Source organism: Lactuca virosa, chromosome 5 (genome assembly GCF_052849685.1).
Source record: "Lactuca virosa cultivar CGN04683 chromosome 5, Lactuca_virosa_CGN04683_v6, whole genome shotgun sequence".
NCBI classification, from domain to species: Eukaryota; Viridiplantae; Streptophyta; class Magnoliopsida; order Asterales; family Asteraceae; genus Lactuca; species Lactuca virosa.
The window spans coordinates 198,547,472-198,564,668 of record NC_136430.1 but is presented as its reverse complement, the minus strand read 5'-3'; the positions used below and the strand labels follow the sequence as shown (position 1 = coordinate 198,564,668).

General features: G+C 42.9%; 1 protein-coding gene across 1 annotated transcript; it reads left to right on the top strand.

Annotated features, from left to right (window-relative positions):
- The first annotated feature begins 1,762 nt into the window (after window positions 1-1,762).
- On the top strand, window positions 1,763-2,185 carry LOC145112220 (uncharacterized). Its single transcript, XM_079048415.1, has one exon. The coding sequence runs from the start codon at window positions 1,763-1,765 to the stop codon at window positions 2,183-2,185; it is 423 nt and encodes a 140-aa protein (XP_078904541.1).
- Window positions 2,186-17,197: the final 15,012 nt, after the last annotated feature.

The following is a 17,197-nucleotide window of genomic DNA, read 5'->3' as shown; positions in this document are numbered from 1 at the left end:
CCCGATAGATTCCTCTAGTGCCTCTTACGAGGTATCATGGCCCGGGCAGTTCTCATTTCATTACTTTCCATTCCTTTTCATTACTTTCAATTTCTTGTCATTACTTTCCATACTTTACACATTTCATACATTAGTATCGAAAACTCATTTCAACATTAAAGTATCTATATTTCAAAACATTTCAAACACATTTTCAAAACATTTGATCTTCCAAAACGTTCTTGTCTTTCAAAAACATTCTATCCTTCAAGGCATTCTTTCCAAATATCCTTTCCAAAAACATTTGATATTTTCATTTCAAAAAATTTCATATATCAAACATTAGTGTTTCATTTTCAAAAATCATTTTTCCATGATGATGTGCCTAAGACGGAACGACAGAATCACGTCTAGCTAAAGAGCCTAGCGCACCAGCGGGCTCAGCGCCCGCCAGCGCTCCCGGAAAAGAATACCCAGGCGAGGGGCTCGCGCCTGCCAAGAGGCATTTCTGTTGCCCCGACTATGAACTCGCGCCCGCCATGGGACGCTCCTAACTCCAAGATAAAAGATACGGTCAGGAGACAGACAGTAGCATCAGGCCACTAACACCAGGGCCAATGAGAGCGCCCTGACGGTTGAAGGCGCATGACCCTCCAATCAGCCCCCCTGATCTTGTCTCCTCAAAAGCGATCTTGTCTAGTACGGACTGGGCAAGAGCGCTAGGTATAAAAGGATACGCTCTCAGACTCAAGAGGTAAGCTCTACACACTACAACAGACACCCAAAAACCCTAGATACCTTCTAACTTGACCGTCGGAGCGTTCTTCCGGGAGCACCCTCCCGGGTAACGGCTAATGGCCTCTCCTTCTCGTGATCTTGCAGAGGCGACGAGGAACCTGATTCAGTAGTGCTAATCCGGTTGAACGCCAGGTCGCATAATTTGGCGCCATCCGTTTATGAGACGAAGAACACAGACTAAAAGCAAAAGGCTGAAGAATCAATGGCGTCCGACGGCAGCGATGGACATGATAGCCGTCAAGCTAGTCCTATACGCTCCATGGCAATGTTGGACGAAACACCGCCGCCCACGACGGTCAACAGAGCAGCCCTAGGTGGGGGAAGCTCTACGAAAACCACCGAAACCGCCTCACAACCGGCAACTCACCAACCAAGAACAACTCCGGCAGGGCCATTCTTAACAACATCCCTTTAGATGCCACCTTTCTTTGTACCACCAACGCAGCAACCACCGTCGGTCCACTCAACGATGCTACCACCAGGCCAAGTTCTCAATATTTAGTCGTCGCTCTCGGTACCACCATTCAATCAGATGACGGGTGGACCGGGCCCAATGCTTTCATTGCCCCCGTTGGCACAGACTATGGTAGCTCATACACCACCCATCTGTTCGATGGCGAGCACGTGCACCGGACCGACCATTGCCTCCGACCATAACCTCCAGCAGGCCTCGACAATCAGCCCTTTAACACCAATACATCCTTTCTCCTCCGGCTATTCTCTCCAATTTCCATTCAAACAACAACCATTTTACGGACCAAGTCCGGGCTATCATGCATCGTCGTCATACGGCTTAAACCTCCAACACCAGTCCCAGGGCACATCAACCATTCCAAACCAAGACTGCCTCTCTCACAGCGTTACATCCCCATTTATCAAAGAGTTTCTAGACTATGAAATACCAAACACGGCCAAACTGCCAACGCTCAAAACCTATAACGGTACTACTGACCCGGATAGTCACGTCGACACATATGAGTGGACAATGACGTCTCTGAAGCTCGATGAGAGGTTCTGGTGCACATATTTCCCGACGACTCTTAATGGCAACGCAGGCACATGGTTCAAGACGTTGCGTCCAGGCAGCATCTCCAATTTCCCTCAACTTAAATACTTATTCCTTACCAACTTCATGCAGCTAAGAAAGTACAAAGGAGATTCTCATTCCATAATAGGCAGCAAGCAAAAGGAGGGTGAAACCGTACGAGAATATTTCACCAGGTTCATAAACGCCACGTTAGACGTGTCGGGACACGACGAAGGACTTATAGCTGGCGCCTTCATGTGGGGACTTTTACCGGGCCCCTTGTCACAAAAGCTTATGGGTAAGAAACCCCAAACGAGGGTTGAGTTAAAGGAGAGGGTAGAACGATATCTGAGGCAGGAAGAAGGCGAGGCAGCAAAATAGGCATACCTAAATGCTATGACAATCAAACGCCACAACCCAAGCCACACAGACTTTCGAGGGGGAAGTAGACACTTTGGCCAAGTAAGGAGGCCTCAGGCGCGGTTTCGGCCATTCGTTAGAGACGATAGACGAAGTCGCCGACCAGATGTGTACACGGTATCAGAGAAACAACAACTAGCCAAGTCACCTAAGAGCCGGTATTGCGAGTACCATAAAAGGAAGACACACGACACTGCTAGTTGTTCGGTACTCAAGAAGGAAATGGAAGAAAAGCAACTCAAAGGAGACTTGGTGGAAATAGCACGGAGCTTGCGTGCCAAATTTGATGCCGAGAATGCCAAGAACGCGCCTCGAGAAGGAGTTCAACCCAAGGAAATATTCATGATACGTAACAAAAGGAGTAGGGAGGCACAATTGGCAAACCAATCGGTCCCCGGGCCATGCTCACGTTCTCTGCGCAAGATCCTCGTCCGGAGGGATGGAGGGGTGATAACCCATTGGTAATCCAGGCTTCCACCAAGGATGTGACCATACAAAGAGTCTACGTCGACACAGGGAGTTCAATAGACATAATCTATGAGCACTGCTTTCGGCTTCTCCCAGATCGTTGGAAAGACAACCTGAGACCCATGGCAGGGAGACTGGTCGGATTCACTGGCCACAGCCTGTGGCCGCTGGGCACGATTCACCTCCCCCTGACGATAACCAGCCATGATAAACAACGAAAGAAGACGGTCCTAATCGACTTCGTAGTCATTCAACATTCGACAGAACACAACATCATCCTGGGAAGAACGGCCCTCCTAAGGCTAGGAGCGGTCCCGTCGACCATGCATGGAATCTTGAAATTCGACACTTCGACAGGACCAGCCACAGTACTCGCCACCCCACCTAGGGAATTGCAGTGTTTTACGGTCATGAAGCCGGCAGAGATGACTAAAGAAACAAAGAGGCCGCGACAAGACTAAGCAAAAGGAAAGGAAGTAATCAACAAAGGATACCCCGATCAACCGATCAGCATTGGCCATGATCTCCCAGGTCACGTAAGAGAAGCAGTATTCGATCTACTCAAGAGGTACAAACACATATTTGCATGGACCCCTACAGACATGGTGGGGGTAGATAGGAAGGTCATTGAGCACAAACTTGTGGTCAAACCGGGGACAAAGGAAGTGAAGGAGAAGAAAAGGGTCTAGGGAGGGGACCGCAACAGAGCAATTAACGCAGAGGTGGCTAAACTGGCGGAGGCCGGAATAGTAAGGGAATAAATCTTCCCAACCTGGATTGCTAATCCAGTTATGGTGCGCAATCAAGATGGGTCATGGCGTATGTGCATTGACTTCTCAGACTTGAACAAAGTGTGTCCCAAGGACTGCTACCCCCTCTCGGAGATCGACCAGAAAGTGGAGTCGCTGCAAGGGTTTAAGTTGAAGTGTTTTTTGGATGCATATAACGGATATCATCAGATTTTGATGAGCGAGCGGGACGAAGAAAAAATGGCTTTCTACATGGATCATGGTACCTTTTGTTACACTAAGATGCCCTTCGGTTTGAAAAATGCGGGAGCCACATACCAACGCTTGGTCGATTCGGTTTTCGCCAAGAAAATTGGGAGGAATATCTAGGTGTATGTCGATGATATGGTGATTAAGAGCTCCCATGAAGACAAAATGTTGCAAGACATCGAGGAGACTTTCCGCACACTAGAAAGGGTCAAAATGAAATTGAATCTGGCTAAGTGCACATTCGGGGTAGAAGAAGGACAGTTTTTGGGATACTATGTTACCAAACAGGGCATCCAACCTAGCCCAATTAAAGTGGACGAGTTTATGGAGATACCACCCCCAGGCACTCTCAGAGACGCTCATGGTTTGAATGGGAAGCTCACGGCTTTGAGTAGATTCATCTCGAAATCCGCTGACAAGGCCATGCCACTATTCCATACATTGAAAGGCTGCATTGAAAAAAACAACTTTCAATGGACGGCCGCGGCGGAAGAAGCGCTCCAGAAGATTAAGGAAGCGCTGCACAAGATACCCACACTGGCTAGCCCCATCCAAGGGGAAACATTGAAAATGTACCTCTCGACCTCAAACGAAGTGATATCCTCGGTGTTGACCGTAGAAAGGGAAGGGGAGCAGAAGCTGGTATACTTCGTGAGTAGGGCATTGCAGGGCCCTGAGCTCAATTACCCCGCCCTGTAAAAATTATTCCTGGCGCTCATTTATGCGACGCGACGTTTGAGGCGCTACTTCCAGACGCACCAAATTGAGGTACTAACAAATTGCCCCATCAAACAAATATTGCTCAAGCCAGAAACATCGGGTCGGTTGGCAAAATGGGCAATTGAGCTAGGGGAGCATGATATAAATTACCGTCCAAGGACAAGCATTAAGGGGCAAGCACTGGCTGATTTCTTGCTCGAAATCCCAGACGAAGGAAGCTCAACCAAGGAAAGAATCTGGGTGGTAGAGGAGGTCCCAGCCAACGACTGCTCATTGACCCTATATACCGATGGGGCGTCCAACAGGGAGGGCTCAGGGGCAGGCTTAATCCTAATCAGCCCAAAGGGAGAGGAGGTAACCTATGCTCTTCAGTTCGACTTCCACACCTCAAATAATGAGGCTGAGTATGAAGCCTTGCTCAAAGGACTGCGCCTAGCCAAACAAATGGGCGCGAAGGCCGTAACAGCCCTAACGGATTCGAGATTAGCTGCGAACCAAGTTAACGGAAGTTTCGAGGCAAGAGATCAGAGAATGGAGAGGTATGTGAGAATGGTGAGACAGCTAATCCAATCCTTCAGACAGTTCACGATTAAGCAAATACCTTGAAGTGAGAATAGAAGGGCAGACGCCTTAAGCAAGTTGGCATCTACATGTTTTGATCATCTATCGAAGAAGGTTTTGGTAGAAGTGCTCAGGGAAAGAAGTATAGACGAGCAGCAGATAAATAACTTAACAACCACCGGGCCCACATGGATGACACCATTTATGGAGTATTTACAAAGGGGAGTGCTACCAGACGATCATAGTGAAGCCAGGAAAATACGTATAAAGGCGTCCTCATATGCATTGATAAACAGGGAGCTGTATCGAAAAGGGTTCACAACACCGTGGTTGAAATGCGTAGATCAGGCCAGAGGGATGGAAGTACTACAGGAAGCGCACGCAGGCCAGGCGGGCGCACACGAGGGAGCTCGAGCCTTAACGGGTAAAGTACTCCGAATGGGAATATACTGGTCCACTGTACACCAAGACGCGCTGGGAGTGACTAGCAAGTGTGGAGAATGCCAGTCTTATGCTCCAGTCCAAGCAAACCCGCTAGTATCACTGCATAACATATCTAGCCCATGGCCATTCTACCAGTGAGGCATAGACATTGTAGGCCCGTTCCCGGAAGCACCTGGAAAGCTGAAGTACATGGTGGTGACAGTAGACTACTTTACAAATTGGATTGAAGCAGAACCGCTAGCATGCATATCAGGAAGGCACATGATAAAGTTTGTATGGAAAAATATCATGACGAGGTTTGGAACGCCTAAGGTACTCGTCAGCGACAATGGCCTACAATTTGCTGAAAACCCTTTTAGATAATGGTGCGCCAGTAAAGGGATAAATCAGCGGTTCACATCGGTGGCGCACCCACAGGCAAACGGGCAAACATAAGTGTCTAATCGAACCATTGTGAATGGGATCAAGAAACGGTTGGGTAAGGCAAAGGGTAATTGGGGAGAGGAGATAACGGCAGTGTTGTGGTCATAAAGAACCACCCCACGAACAGGTACATGGGAGACCCTGTTCAGCCTAACGTATGGGACGGAGGTTGTACTTCCCATGGAAATAACGGTTGGCACGTTAAGAGCGGTTAATACGGATGAAGAAAGCAATGCCCAAGACTTGAGGTTGAATCTGGATGTCCTCGAAGAGATGCGCGTGAAGTCGGAGATATGCCAGGCTGCATACAAGCATGTAACAGAAAGATATTACAATCAGAGGGTAAAGGGGAAAGCGTTCAGAGTAGGCGAGTATGTGCTGAGAAGGAACGAGGTAAGCCGAGCCCAACCTCAGGGCAAGCCGAGCCCAACGAGGTGCATATGTGTTGGAAACAGTGGAAGGAAGGCAGATACCAAGAACATGGAACGCCAAAAACCTGAAGAAAATTTTCTTCTAAGGCCGAAGTGGAAAATAACCCTAGTCGTTCAGTGTCATACTTGGTATGCCACGTTTTAAGTACTTAGTGTACTTGATTTCATGCTTAGCGACATGATTCCCATACTTAGTGTATTGGAGCCCACGGTCAATGTAATTATTGATATGCCAAATTTTAATACTCAGTGTGTTAAATCTTTTAAAATGTTTAAGTACTTGACGCATTGAATTTTATTGTTGGGCGCTTAGAGAACCCAGCCTTGACACTTAGCGTGTGGATACTAATGTGGGCAAAACAAAATGCTTAGTGCATCAAAATACTGGTAGAACAGAACAATGCTTAGAGCATACAACTGGACACCCAGCACACCAAATGTCTTTACATACGATCAAAAGAGTAATTTTTAGCAAATCCCATACATTACATGCCCAAAGACAAAAAGCAAAAAACAACAAAAAAGAAACTAAAGCAAGCATAGAGAATATTTTCACGCCCCAGGTGGGGTAGCACATGATGCCGGAGCATCTTTGTTTTCATCACCATTGTGTCCATCACCAACGACCATACCCACCACCGCATCCATCGTACCTCCACTAGGACTTTCGTCACCATCGTCCTCAACATCCTGCCCATCCTTGCTAACATCACCCTCGATCACCTGCATGTTTTCATCCCTTTGAATCACCATACCCTCTGGGGTACCTTCTAAACCAGAGAAAGAACACAATTCCCGGAGGCCCTCAATATCCAAATCTCCCAAACCCAATAAAGATGCATGATCCATACTCGCGAACGATAACAGAGCATCGTTCACGCTAACCACCGGACTAGTGCAGGAAAGACAAGCACCAGCATCCTCAGACCCAGCACCAGCGGTCACTTTTTGAACGGATTCAATCCCAGCCACAAAAGCAGCGTGTCGAATGAGACTTATAGCATTCGTGAAATCCAGATGCTCAATCAGCTTGTCCACAATACTAACGACACCCACACGTACTAACCAGTCCAAATCCCGGCGAGAGGCACCCACATTTGCTTGCAAAGAAGAGATTAGCTTGTCACAATCAGCAACATCGCGCTTAGGACTCTCAACTTGAATCATCAAGCCTTCATTTACTTGAGTGAGGGAGTCAACCTTGGCCTCTAAAGTGGCTCTAGCATCGTCAAGGGTAGTCTTCTCAGATACAAGGAGCTGACATTTTTGTTCAGAAAGTTGGAGGTCTTCACCAAGATCACCAACGCGATGCTCCATCCCTACCACACGCGACTCGCATGTGGCATGGGTGGCCTCCATCTTTCTAAGGGAGTGGATTCGACGAGAGCCTGCAACAAGGTAAAACATGCCCTGCGCGGCGGCGTAAGCCATATTGTGGACAAGAGCAGGGTTACCCATGGTCTCCATGTCACTAACCACGGCAGGAGGAAAAGCATGGTGAGAAAACTCCAAAGCATTGGCATGAACGGATAACCGAGAAGCGTTGTGAAGATTCCAAGAAGGGACAAAGACAGGGGACCTGACGAAGCTCTCCCCAATACAACCACCCAGAGGGATTGACGCCTGGTCGGGATCACTAGAATCCTTAACAGGAGAAAGCTTCGAAGGAAGAAACGAGACACTTGGAGCAGGTATGGGAGAGATAGACGAAACAGCGGGCTGGTCACGTGCCCCATTGATCCCTTTGGACTGTTGTGTGTCGTCATCAGGGATCACAACCACACCGGTTGGCATGGAAGCCATAGAATTCAACAGGCGAGAAAAGCTACGCTTGGACTGAATTCTTTTGGCAACATTAAGTGCGCTGGTAACCGGTTCACTCATGGCCATGACAGCTTTCCTTTTAACCTGCATACGCCAAACATCAGCAATGATACCCTCTTTGCTATCCTCACTACTCTCCATGGAAGAGGAGCGAGTACTACCCAGAGGCATGACAGCAGAAATAGGGCGAGTGTGGAGACGGTTCGTCTCTGACGCCGGATCGCCTGAAGAAGGAGCAGAAGGGGCAGTAGTTAAAGCAAGTTGGTCCATCCGGCGAGGCGGAGGGATCCGGTCAACTAGATCCACCTCGCGGTACTCCAGCTTACCCCGGTAGCGTTTCCGCAGAACCTCGTCCATAGACAAAGAGGATTCAACACCTTGGAAGGCCAGAACGTGAAGTATCAGTCACCTAAAAGAATAAAAAAAGAAGAAGAGGAAAGAAGAAAGCCAAGCAAAGCACTTACCATCGACGTTGCAAAAGTAGACCGCCATTTTGCCACGACGCCTCCAAGAGGGACTCATCCCTACACTAGAAAGGAGGGCCTCAGAGTAGTCCTCAGGAGATACTTGGACACTCTTTAGGTAATCAGCAACGCCCTTATTATGGGGGGAAAGCTTGGGGATAGTATCAGTAAAGGTATTTGCACGATACCGACCACTCCCAACCAGTTCTTGATTCACCCATAGCCACTTATCCTGCCAGATCTTGGGGATTCGTCCATCGGGAACTAGGGCATGCCCCCCTCGCCGGACTGAAAAGGTGCACTTATCTCTGGTGACGCAGAATCTGAAGAAGTACTTAAACACGAAATAGTCGGGAAGATAGCTGTTGGCCCTACAGATCATCTCGAATGCTACCACTTTGTTAATAGCATTCGGGGTCAGCATCTGCAGGCTGCAGCCATCCTTCTGGAGAACTTCCTCCTGAAAACCCGTCAACGGGAAACGGATGCCAGCGTCTAGGGTTTTCAAATAAACCCCGATTTTACCAGAAGGGGGGGGGGTGAGATGCTAGAACCCGGAGAAGGAAATTCCACACCCTCTGCAGAAGATAAACCGTATGAAATTTCAAGCTGGTGGTACTCAGCGGCGGAGGGAAGGATGCCGGGAAAACTTGCCATAGAGGAGAAGAAAAGAGGAAAACTCAGAGAAAGGAAGACGAAGAGGGATGAAGGAAGAGTGAAGGCGAAAAGAAACCCTATGAATGTTTTTATAAAGAAACGGAAAGGGCGGGACATTTAAAATGTCTGACACGATGATGTAACTGCCAGCCATCATGCACAGTCACGTCGCCATTAAGGGCGGAACAACGGGTAAAGAAAAACCAACACGTGTAGGCTAATCAAGTCCAAAACACCGTAACTAACGCTGCAACGCTACGACTACCGGACTGGGGGACTTGATGACGTGCCTAAGACGGCACGATAGAATCGCGTCTAACTACAGAGCCTAGCGCGCCAGCAGGCTCAGCGCCCACTAGCACTCCCGGAAAAGAATACCCAGGCGAGGGGCTCGTGCCCGCCAAGAGGCATTTCTGTTGCCCCGACTAAGAACTCGTGCCCCCCAAGGGACGCTCTTAGACTCAAGAGGTAAGCTCTACACACTACAACAGACACCCAAAAACCCTAGAAACCTTCTAACTTGACCGTCGGAGCGTTCTTCCGGGAGCACCCTCCCGAGAAACGGCTAATGGCCTCTCTTTCTCATGATCTTGTAGAGGCGACGAGGAACTTGATTCAGTAGTGCTAATCCGGCTGAACGCCAGGTCGCATCATGCCATGTACCCCAAAGTAGGAAAAATGCCAAAATGTACTCACCTCAATCACAAGAAGTCTTGCTAGTCCTCTTCTAGTTCCTTTCCTAGAGCAACACTCTCAATCACCTACTATATAACATTTATGAACATAATTCATTAAAATGACCAAAATACCCCTCATGTATTTTTATCATTTAGATATCCCCCATGAGCTTATTTACTTCATATTAGCTTATATATAAAGTTTGGAGGCAATCGGAGGTTAGTTACTAGGTTTTCCACGAAAAACATACATTTCACAAAACCTTTGACACGGCCCGTGTCATTTTGACACGTCCCCGTGTCAAAACTGCAGTTCACTATTTTGAGGAGAATTTTGCTAAAAGCTTTGTAACTTGTTTTCTATACCTCCAATGGCTACCAAACTTCACCACAAGGTTATTATGGGCATAATAAGGACTATCAAATTCTCAAATACTCAATTAACCTTTATCCTCATGTTGACTTAATCATTAAAACCTTTATCAAAATGTTAAGTTCATAATGCTTTATAAACACTAAAATGAAAGGGTTAAGAGTTCAAGCTGGTCAAGAACACTCTTTAACCAATATAAATTATCCCCAGATCATTTAATACATCATTGGGTGTTGTCAATTACATAAAACCATAACCAAACTCTTTGTAGGTACATGAATCCTCAATTCCATTCTATGTTTCCTAATTTTCCCTTTGGGTTAAAATAATCATTAAAGATAGAACCTTACTAGTATCCAGTCATGTTTGTGTTCTAATATCATCTCTATAGTGTCAATTCATATTCATGAATGTCATTCACTTCTTAGATGTCAATCTTCATGTAGTAATCTATATATTTCCCAAAATACCCTTTTGAACACAAACTCTGTGGACTCATCCAATAATCAATCAACATTTAGTATTTTTCATCCAAATAATTCTAATAGCATCTATTCATGGTTAAGAACTTCATTTGCTCAACAATTGTCCAACTACAAAGGATTCCATAGGTTTCATCATATTGTCCCCAAAACCATTTCAACCCTAACTTATACATGATTCTACCATCATCGATTTGTTTGAGCATTCCAATTGGATTCATTGTCATCAAACAACATCTAGGTCATAGAATACAATCAAATAGCATCATCAATTACAAAATCCCCAATTTGGGTTTCTAGGGTTCATGAGGGTTTTCACCCAAATCCTCAAATCTATCAATGGGATGATTGTATTGAGGTTGGGATCATCAAAACAACTCAAGGGATGTTAGGAACCAAAACCCTAACCCTTATAAGAAGCTAAATTCGACATTGGTGTCAAACCCACTTCACAAATCCGATTTCTAGGTGAAAAGGAGAAGAAATTATACCTTGAACGACTTGATTTCTTCACAACTTGCACCAAATAAACCAAGAAAGATTGAGATCGGGCTTTCTATTGAGCTTGAATCACCATCCAACTTCCTCTATTCTCCTCCCATCTTTCTTATTTTGCTGAAATGAAGAGGAAGCATTCTTATTTTCAGATTTTACACATTTGGTCCCTCCAGTTACAACTTTTGTCAAATTTACCATTTCTTCATTTCTTTTCACATTTGCTTTAAAGGTTGACATGATGAATCCTTGACCATCTTATTCTTAACATTCCTCATCCATTTAACCTTGGTGAGTCAACCCTTGGTCAAACATACTTTTCCAAATCGACACTTTAGGTCCTTTAACCTTTAAAATGTTATTATTTCCCACTTTTAACTTTCTAAACTTCATATCAAAAATGATATGATTAACCCAATATTATTTAAGTATATAAATCATATTACGTTTATTTACTTTATTAATTTAAGAACCTAGTCTTAAATTTTTAGGATGTTACAATTATCTACCCCTTAAAAGGATTCCATCCTCGGAATCAAATCGCGAGCCATCCCATTAGAATTTCATCCAGTAAATTTTCAATTTCCTTAATGTTTATATAACCATGGTAATTTGGCACAATTACAGTCCGTCTAATAATCAATAATAAAGAGATAGCGTTATTAACTCTCTTGGACACTTTTACCCTTTTGTCCTGTTTTTGAACTTTTAACAACATCATGCAATAAGGTTATATAACCTTAACTCACACATCCCAACATGTGCCAACCATTTTTAAGTCATTTATGAAAATTTATTGCGTCCTCCCAACCCATAAGTCTTCATTTTACCATTTCTTTACTTACGCATTCGACATTTCTTAAGTGTATCCTTTCGTTTTCACGTTCTTCAATTTTATTTCTTTACTTTTCATACTCGTCACCACCAATTCATTACACTCTATTATACTCTTTAGCATAATACGTGATGCTTACACTATAGTGCATCATACATTCCAACTTATGGTTACTTTCAAACTTCCATTTCATTTTGTCTTATCACTTTAGCTCATACTAACACTTCTACCTTTCTTCCCAAAGTTCATACCTTAAAGTCACAAAAATGAAACTTATCCTCAATAAGGTCTGCATGTCAATTTTTTTACTAATAAGGTTTCCCTTTAGTGTTACCCACAAGATAATCCAATCATGTATATCATTCCTTGTCTTCTATCTTTGTACAAATGAGTACCATACTATGCAATTCCATATATAATTCTTGGAATTTGTCTTTATACCCTTTCATTCAGTTTAGCTGACGTATCAAACCAAAATCTCATTTCATGAATTAAAGCACTTCTTAGGTCTGCAAGCCTAGGTATACCATGACAATAAGCTTTAAAGCATACGGTGTTGTATCAACTCATTTCCAAATTCTTGTTGTGTCCAAATTGTCTCGTCACTTGTAATTTGGTAAAAACACAAGATGATCCTCATCATGTAGCGAGATATTTCGTTTATTTATTCATGGAAATCTCATTGCCTCACCTTTACTCCTTATGGATCTCGGATTACACGTCTGCCTTTCCCATTGATTGCACATAGCTTTCATCATAGTTTCATCATTCACGTGTCCTTCAAAATTGTTGCTCGAGTACTCGACCCTTCCATTTGGTACTTTGTCAGCTTAACTTCTCAAGTATCATCATGCTTTATTTTTTATTTTTTATTTTTTATTCCTATTTCTTGTCCCATTTTTTGAATAGACAACCAACCTTTATATCAATTAATTTTCGCTTCCTTCGGTCACAGTTCGAGTGACTCATAGTGCTCTGAGGCAAAGTCATGTCTTCTATATTTACTAATAATAAAAGCTCCCATTGTCATAAGTCTATTCGCTCTTTGCCTGGTTGTTGATTCCAATTAGCAGCAATACTCAAGCCTAGTACTAAATTGTACTTCAGTATGCTTGGTCCGTTCCATCAAGTTGTATAAGCTGCAAGCTCTAAATCTTGTAACCATGATTTATTTTTTTTACTCGTAATTCCAAGCACCATGTATTGTTCTTACTGAGTCTTCAAAGTGTTGTGATCTCTTGTAACATACCATCATCACACTTTCATCTCCTTCTTAACATCTAACCCTTAAAAGAAATGAGGACGTTTCTTTTAAGGTTCGAGTCACCCTTTTATTCTTACACTATAATTATTCATTTCTCTAACTTGTCCATGGAAATTTCAAAATTTTCTTACTCATCATCGTCTCCTTGACAACCCTTTTATACGAACTTCAGTTGTTCATTCTTGTCCACACCTCGTCACTACTATAAATTCTTCTGATGTTTAACTTGCATCCTTTGATATTCCATCATGTGGAATCATCTTCCTACTTTATCGATCACATAACACCCTTCAGATACTGCTCCTTAATCATCAAGCTATCACACCTTGGAATCTTATTTATTTTTATATTTCTTTATTTTATTATTTATTTTTTTTGCCCTCATCACATTCTATGTGTATTTTTAACTTCTCATAACAATTTATAGTACTTGTAAGTAGGGCTTACAAAGTTCCTCTTGTTAAATTGTTTGTCACAGTAGTCTAGTACCTTAAGGTAAGGTACTCTCATAGACTCATCATCATCGCTTTTAGTTTCCATTTGATGAAATAATGAATCGAGTAAGTAACAAATCAGAGTATGTAAGAATGCGAGATTAAACAACAGATGTAAATATGATATTGTTTAGCTCTATTACGCTTTCGAATGTTTACAGAGTACAAAGACAGGTTTCTGTAAAACCATTCCTCTATCTAACTCTAGTAAATATCCCTATTTATAGGAAACAGAAAGTGTACAAAAAATACTAAGGCATTGACACTAAGCTTCATATAAAAGCACCTTAGTAAATACATTACAAAATATATGAAGGGTAATTGACAGACTTCGACTAATTACAACATACTTTGACTCTTACAATCTCCCCCTTTGTAATAATAGTCGAACTCCTTAATTTGTGAGTAGCTGAATGGAATACAACATCACCCTTCGAATTTCCGTGTACCAGGAAATAATCTTCTTTAGCTCCTTCTTATCTCCTTCATTGTTCTTATTGCAATGATTCATACGAACAATTAAGTTCGTATATTGAGACGTCGAATATCTCTCCACTTCGCACGCCTGGAACAAGAATCGTTTCGCTTTTCCAGCTTTGTCTTTTCCTGCGAAGACCAATCCAAAAGGCTTTAAGCAGATCTCCCCATTTGCATACTTCTTCAAATCAGCTTGGGTCTTCGTAGGTGCCATCGAAGCTTTTATTTCCAATCCTTTAGTTGTTGCTAACTCAACATCAGTTAGTGCCAAAAACTCATAATAATTCTCAATGAAAATCTTGATGTGAGCAACCCCAAGCTTGAATTCATCAGGTTCAGTATTTTGAAGATACGAAAAAAATTTATCTTTCAAAATCAATGCAACTTGTATAAGATCATACAAGTTCATTAATGGAAAATCTGCAATTGTGAAATCACAAATATTTCCATTTGCCCTGGCCGTAATGTATTTGATATCTTGGACTCTGTTTTCAAATACCATATCCTTCTTTATACTGATGACCTTCTTAATCTTCACCAGTGACCAGACTTCCTCAGCAGATTTGGCAAGAACAACATGAAATCGAATCTTCATGTAAGTACCTTCATCCTTTTCTTTGAAATTTCCTTCTGCTTTGAATTGAGGCATGATAAACATCATCTCATTCACTGGAAAGTCTAGCTGGCATGCATCAGTATTCATTACCATATAACTATGCTTCGGTTTCTTTTAGAACGAATACATATGATTGTATGCAACCTTGGCTTCGATTGTTTCATAATTGTAATGTTTGGATGGATCACCTTTTTCCAAACCTGGAGGATCACATGCACGCTGAGTCATAATGCTTTGGATCAACCTCAGCCTTTCAAGTTCTGCTTCAACTTCAGCTTTCTTTTCCTCCTTCGTCTTTTCCATAATCTTAGTTTTCGCTTTATCTTTCGAAGCTTCAATTGTCCCTTTTGGCTTCGTATTACTCCCTCCAGCAGCCTCACCAATAACAATTCCTTTCGTAATAGTCCTTGAAATTGGCATTGTAGTGACCACTGTTGATGTAACTGGCCCAGCAGATGACATTATCGGCTTTGTTGTTGGGATCTTCATCTTTGTTGTTGGGATCTTCGTAGAAAACACCGTTCCCACAACTTTTTCATCTGCATGCGAAGCTTCACCACCAGCCTTCGCATCTTCAACCTTTCTTTCTCCCCCTTGCACCCCTGTGGAAACAGGTGGGGTATCTGTTGTTGGTAGAAGGCTCAATATTATGGAAAGAGGGGCCAGTTGCTTGTGTAGAATAACTTCAAATTGTGTGAATTTTTGAGACAAAAATTCAGGAGTTATCAGAGAAGACGGAACTGGCTTGACAGACAATTCTTTGAGCTCCTTCAGCAAATTAATCACTTCCAGAAAATTTTGACTTTCTGTGGTAGAAAGTTGAGAAAGTTAAGGACTCATGCTTTCGTACAACTTGACAAATTTTGTAACGGCATCACAAATAATGTCAATCTTCTGATTCAGAGATGCATAATCATGTTGGACACTTGCAACCTCTTTTTGCATATCTTCGCGAAGCTCACGAATCTGCAAATTTACATCTTCACGGACTTTCTTGACATCTTGAACGAACAAAATATGTCGTTCGTTCGCCAGTCTCTTCAAATCTTTAACTTCCCACAAAAATTTTGAATTTTGAGAATTCAACCTTAGCTCATTATTTTGATCATTATGATCAACTCACTACCTTTGCTTCAAACATTTTCAACATAGTATCAACTTCCAAACTTGAAACCAATGAACCACCCCCCATATCAGCTTAAGATTGAATTATGGAATTCAACTTCGTATTCAAAATCTTAAATTGCTTCATCGTCATCAGCATATGATCTGGAAAATCTTCTTCTTCGTCATCAAACTCCAATTCCTCAAAGGTTCCTCTAAAACCCTCATTGTCAGTATCAGTTTCCATAAGAACTGAGTCTTTACCAGGGGAATTGGTTTTCGGTGGATCAGTGGAATGAGAAGAAAAAATGGAAGTAAAGGGTTGATTGATAATATTTTCGAATGTGGGTGAGTCTGTGGTTGAAGTAATTGGTGTGATTTGTGGAGGTAACGAAACAATATTTTCGAAGGTAATAGAATCAGGATTACCTTGAGTTTCTTTCTTCGAATCTCCTTCACCCATGTTGACATTTATATCCGTATGACATACGTTTTCATTGATGTATAAAGTTCGTGCCTCCTCATGAGATGACTTGGAAGACGAAACTTCGAGTGGTATGACCATTGTCTGCTCAGGAGTTGAACATTCCTTGTTGCTTCAGGTGTTTCAGGAATTCGTTCATCTTCATCTTCTGTGGATTATGTTGTCATAACAAGCTTTCGTGTCTTCTTATTCTTCATTTGAGAAATATGTTTGGCCATATCTTCAGTAACACCCATATAATTTACGCCAATTTTAAAACATTTTAATCCATTCAAAAACCATTAAGTTATTACAATTTGTTTCAAAATAGTTTAAACATCAGAGTATCCCCAGAACCAAATCACAAAATCATGAAATATGAGGAGCAATACGATCACGCCTTTGCCTTGCCACGATCTCCTGATGTACCTGAAACAATAAACTGAAACTGTAAGCCCGAAAGCTTAGTGAGTTACCCCCAAAATACCCTTACACACATAACCATACACATACAACAATGAACAAGATACTATACGCCCAATCAACCATCCGGTTGGAATACCCCTGGTCCTCAACCTTCGGGTTGGAATGCCAACATACTATGAGTCCAATCATCCTACCAGGATGGAATACTCTCGGCCCACAACCATCGGATTGGAATGCCCGGACACCTACACATACAACAACAACTACTATGGGTCCA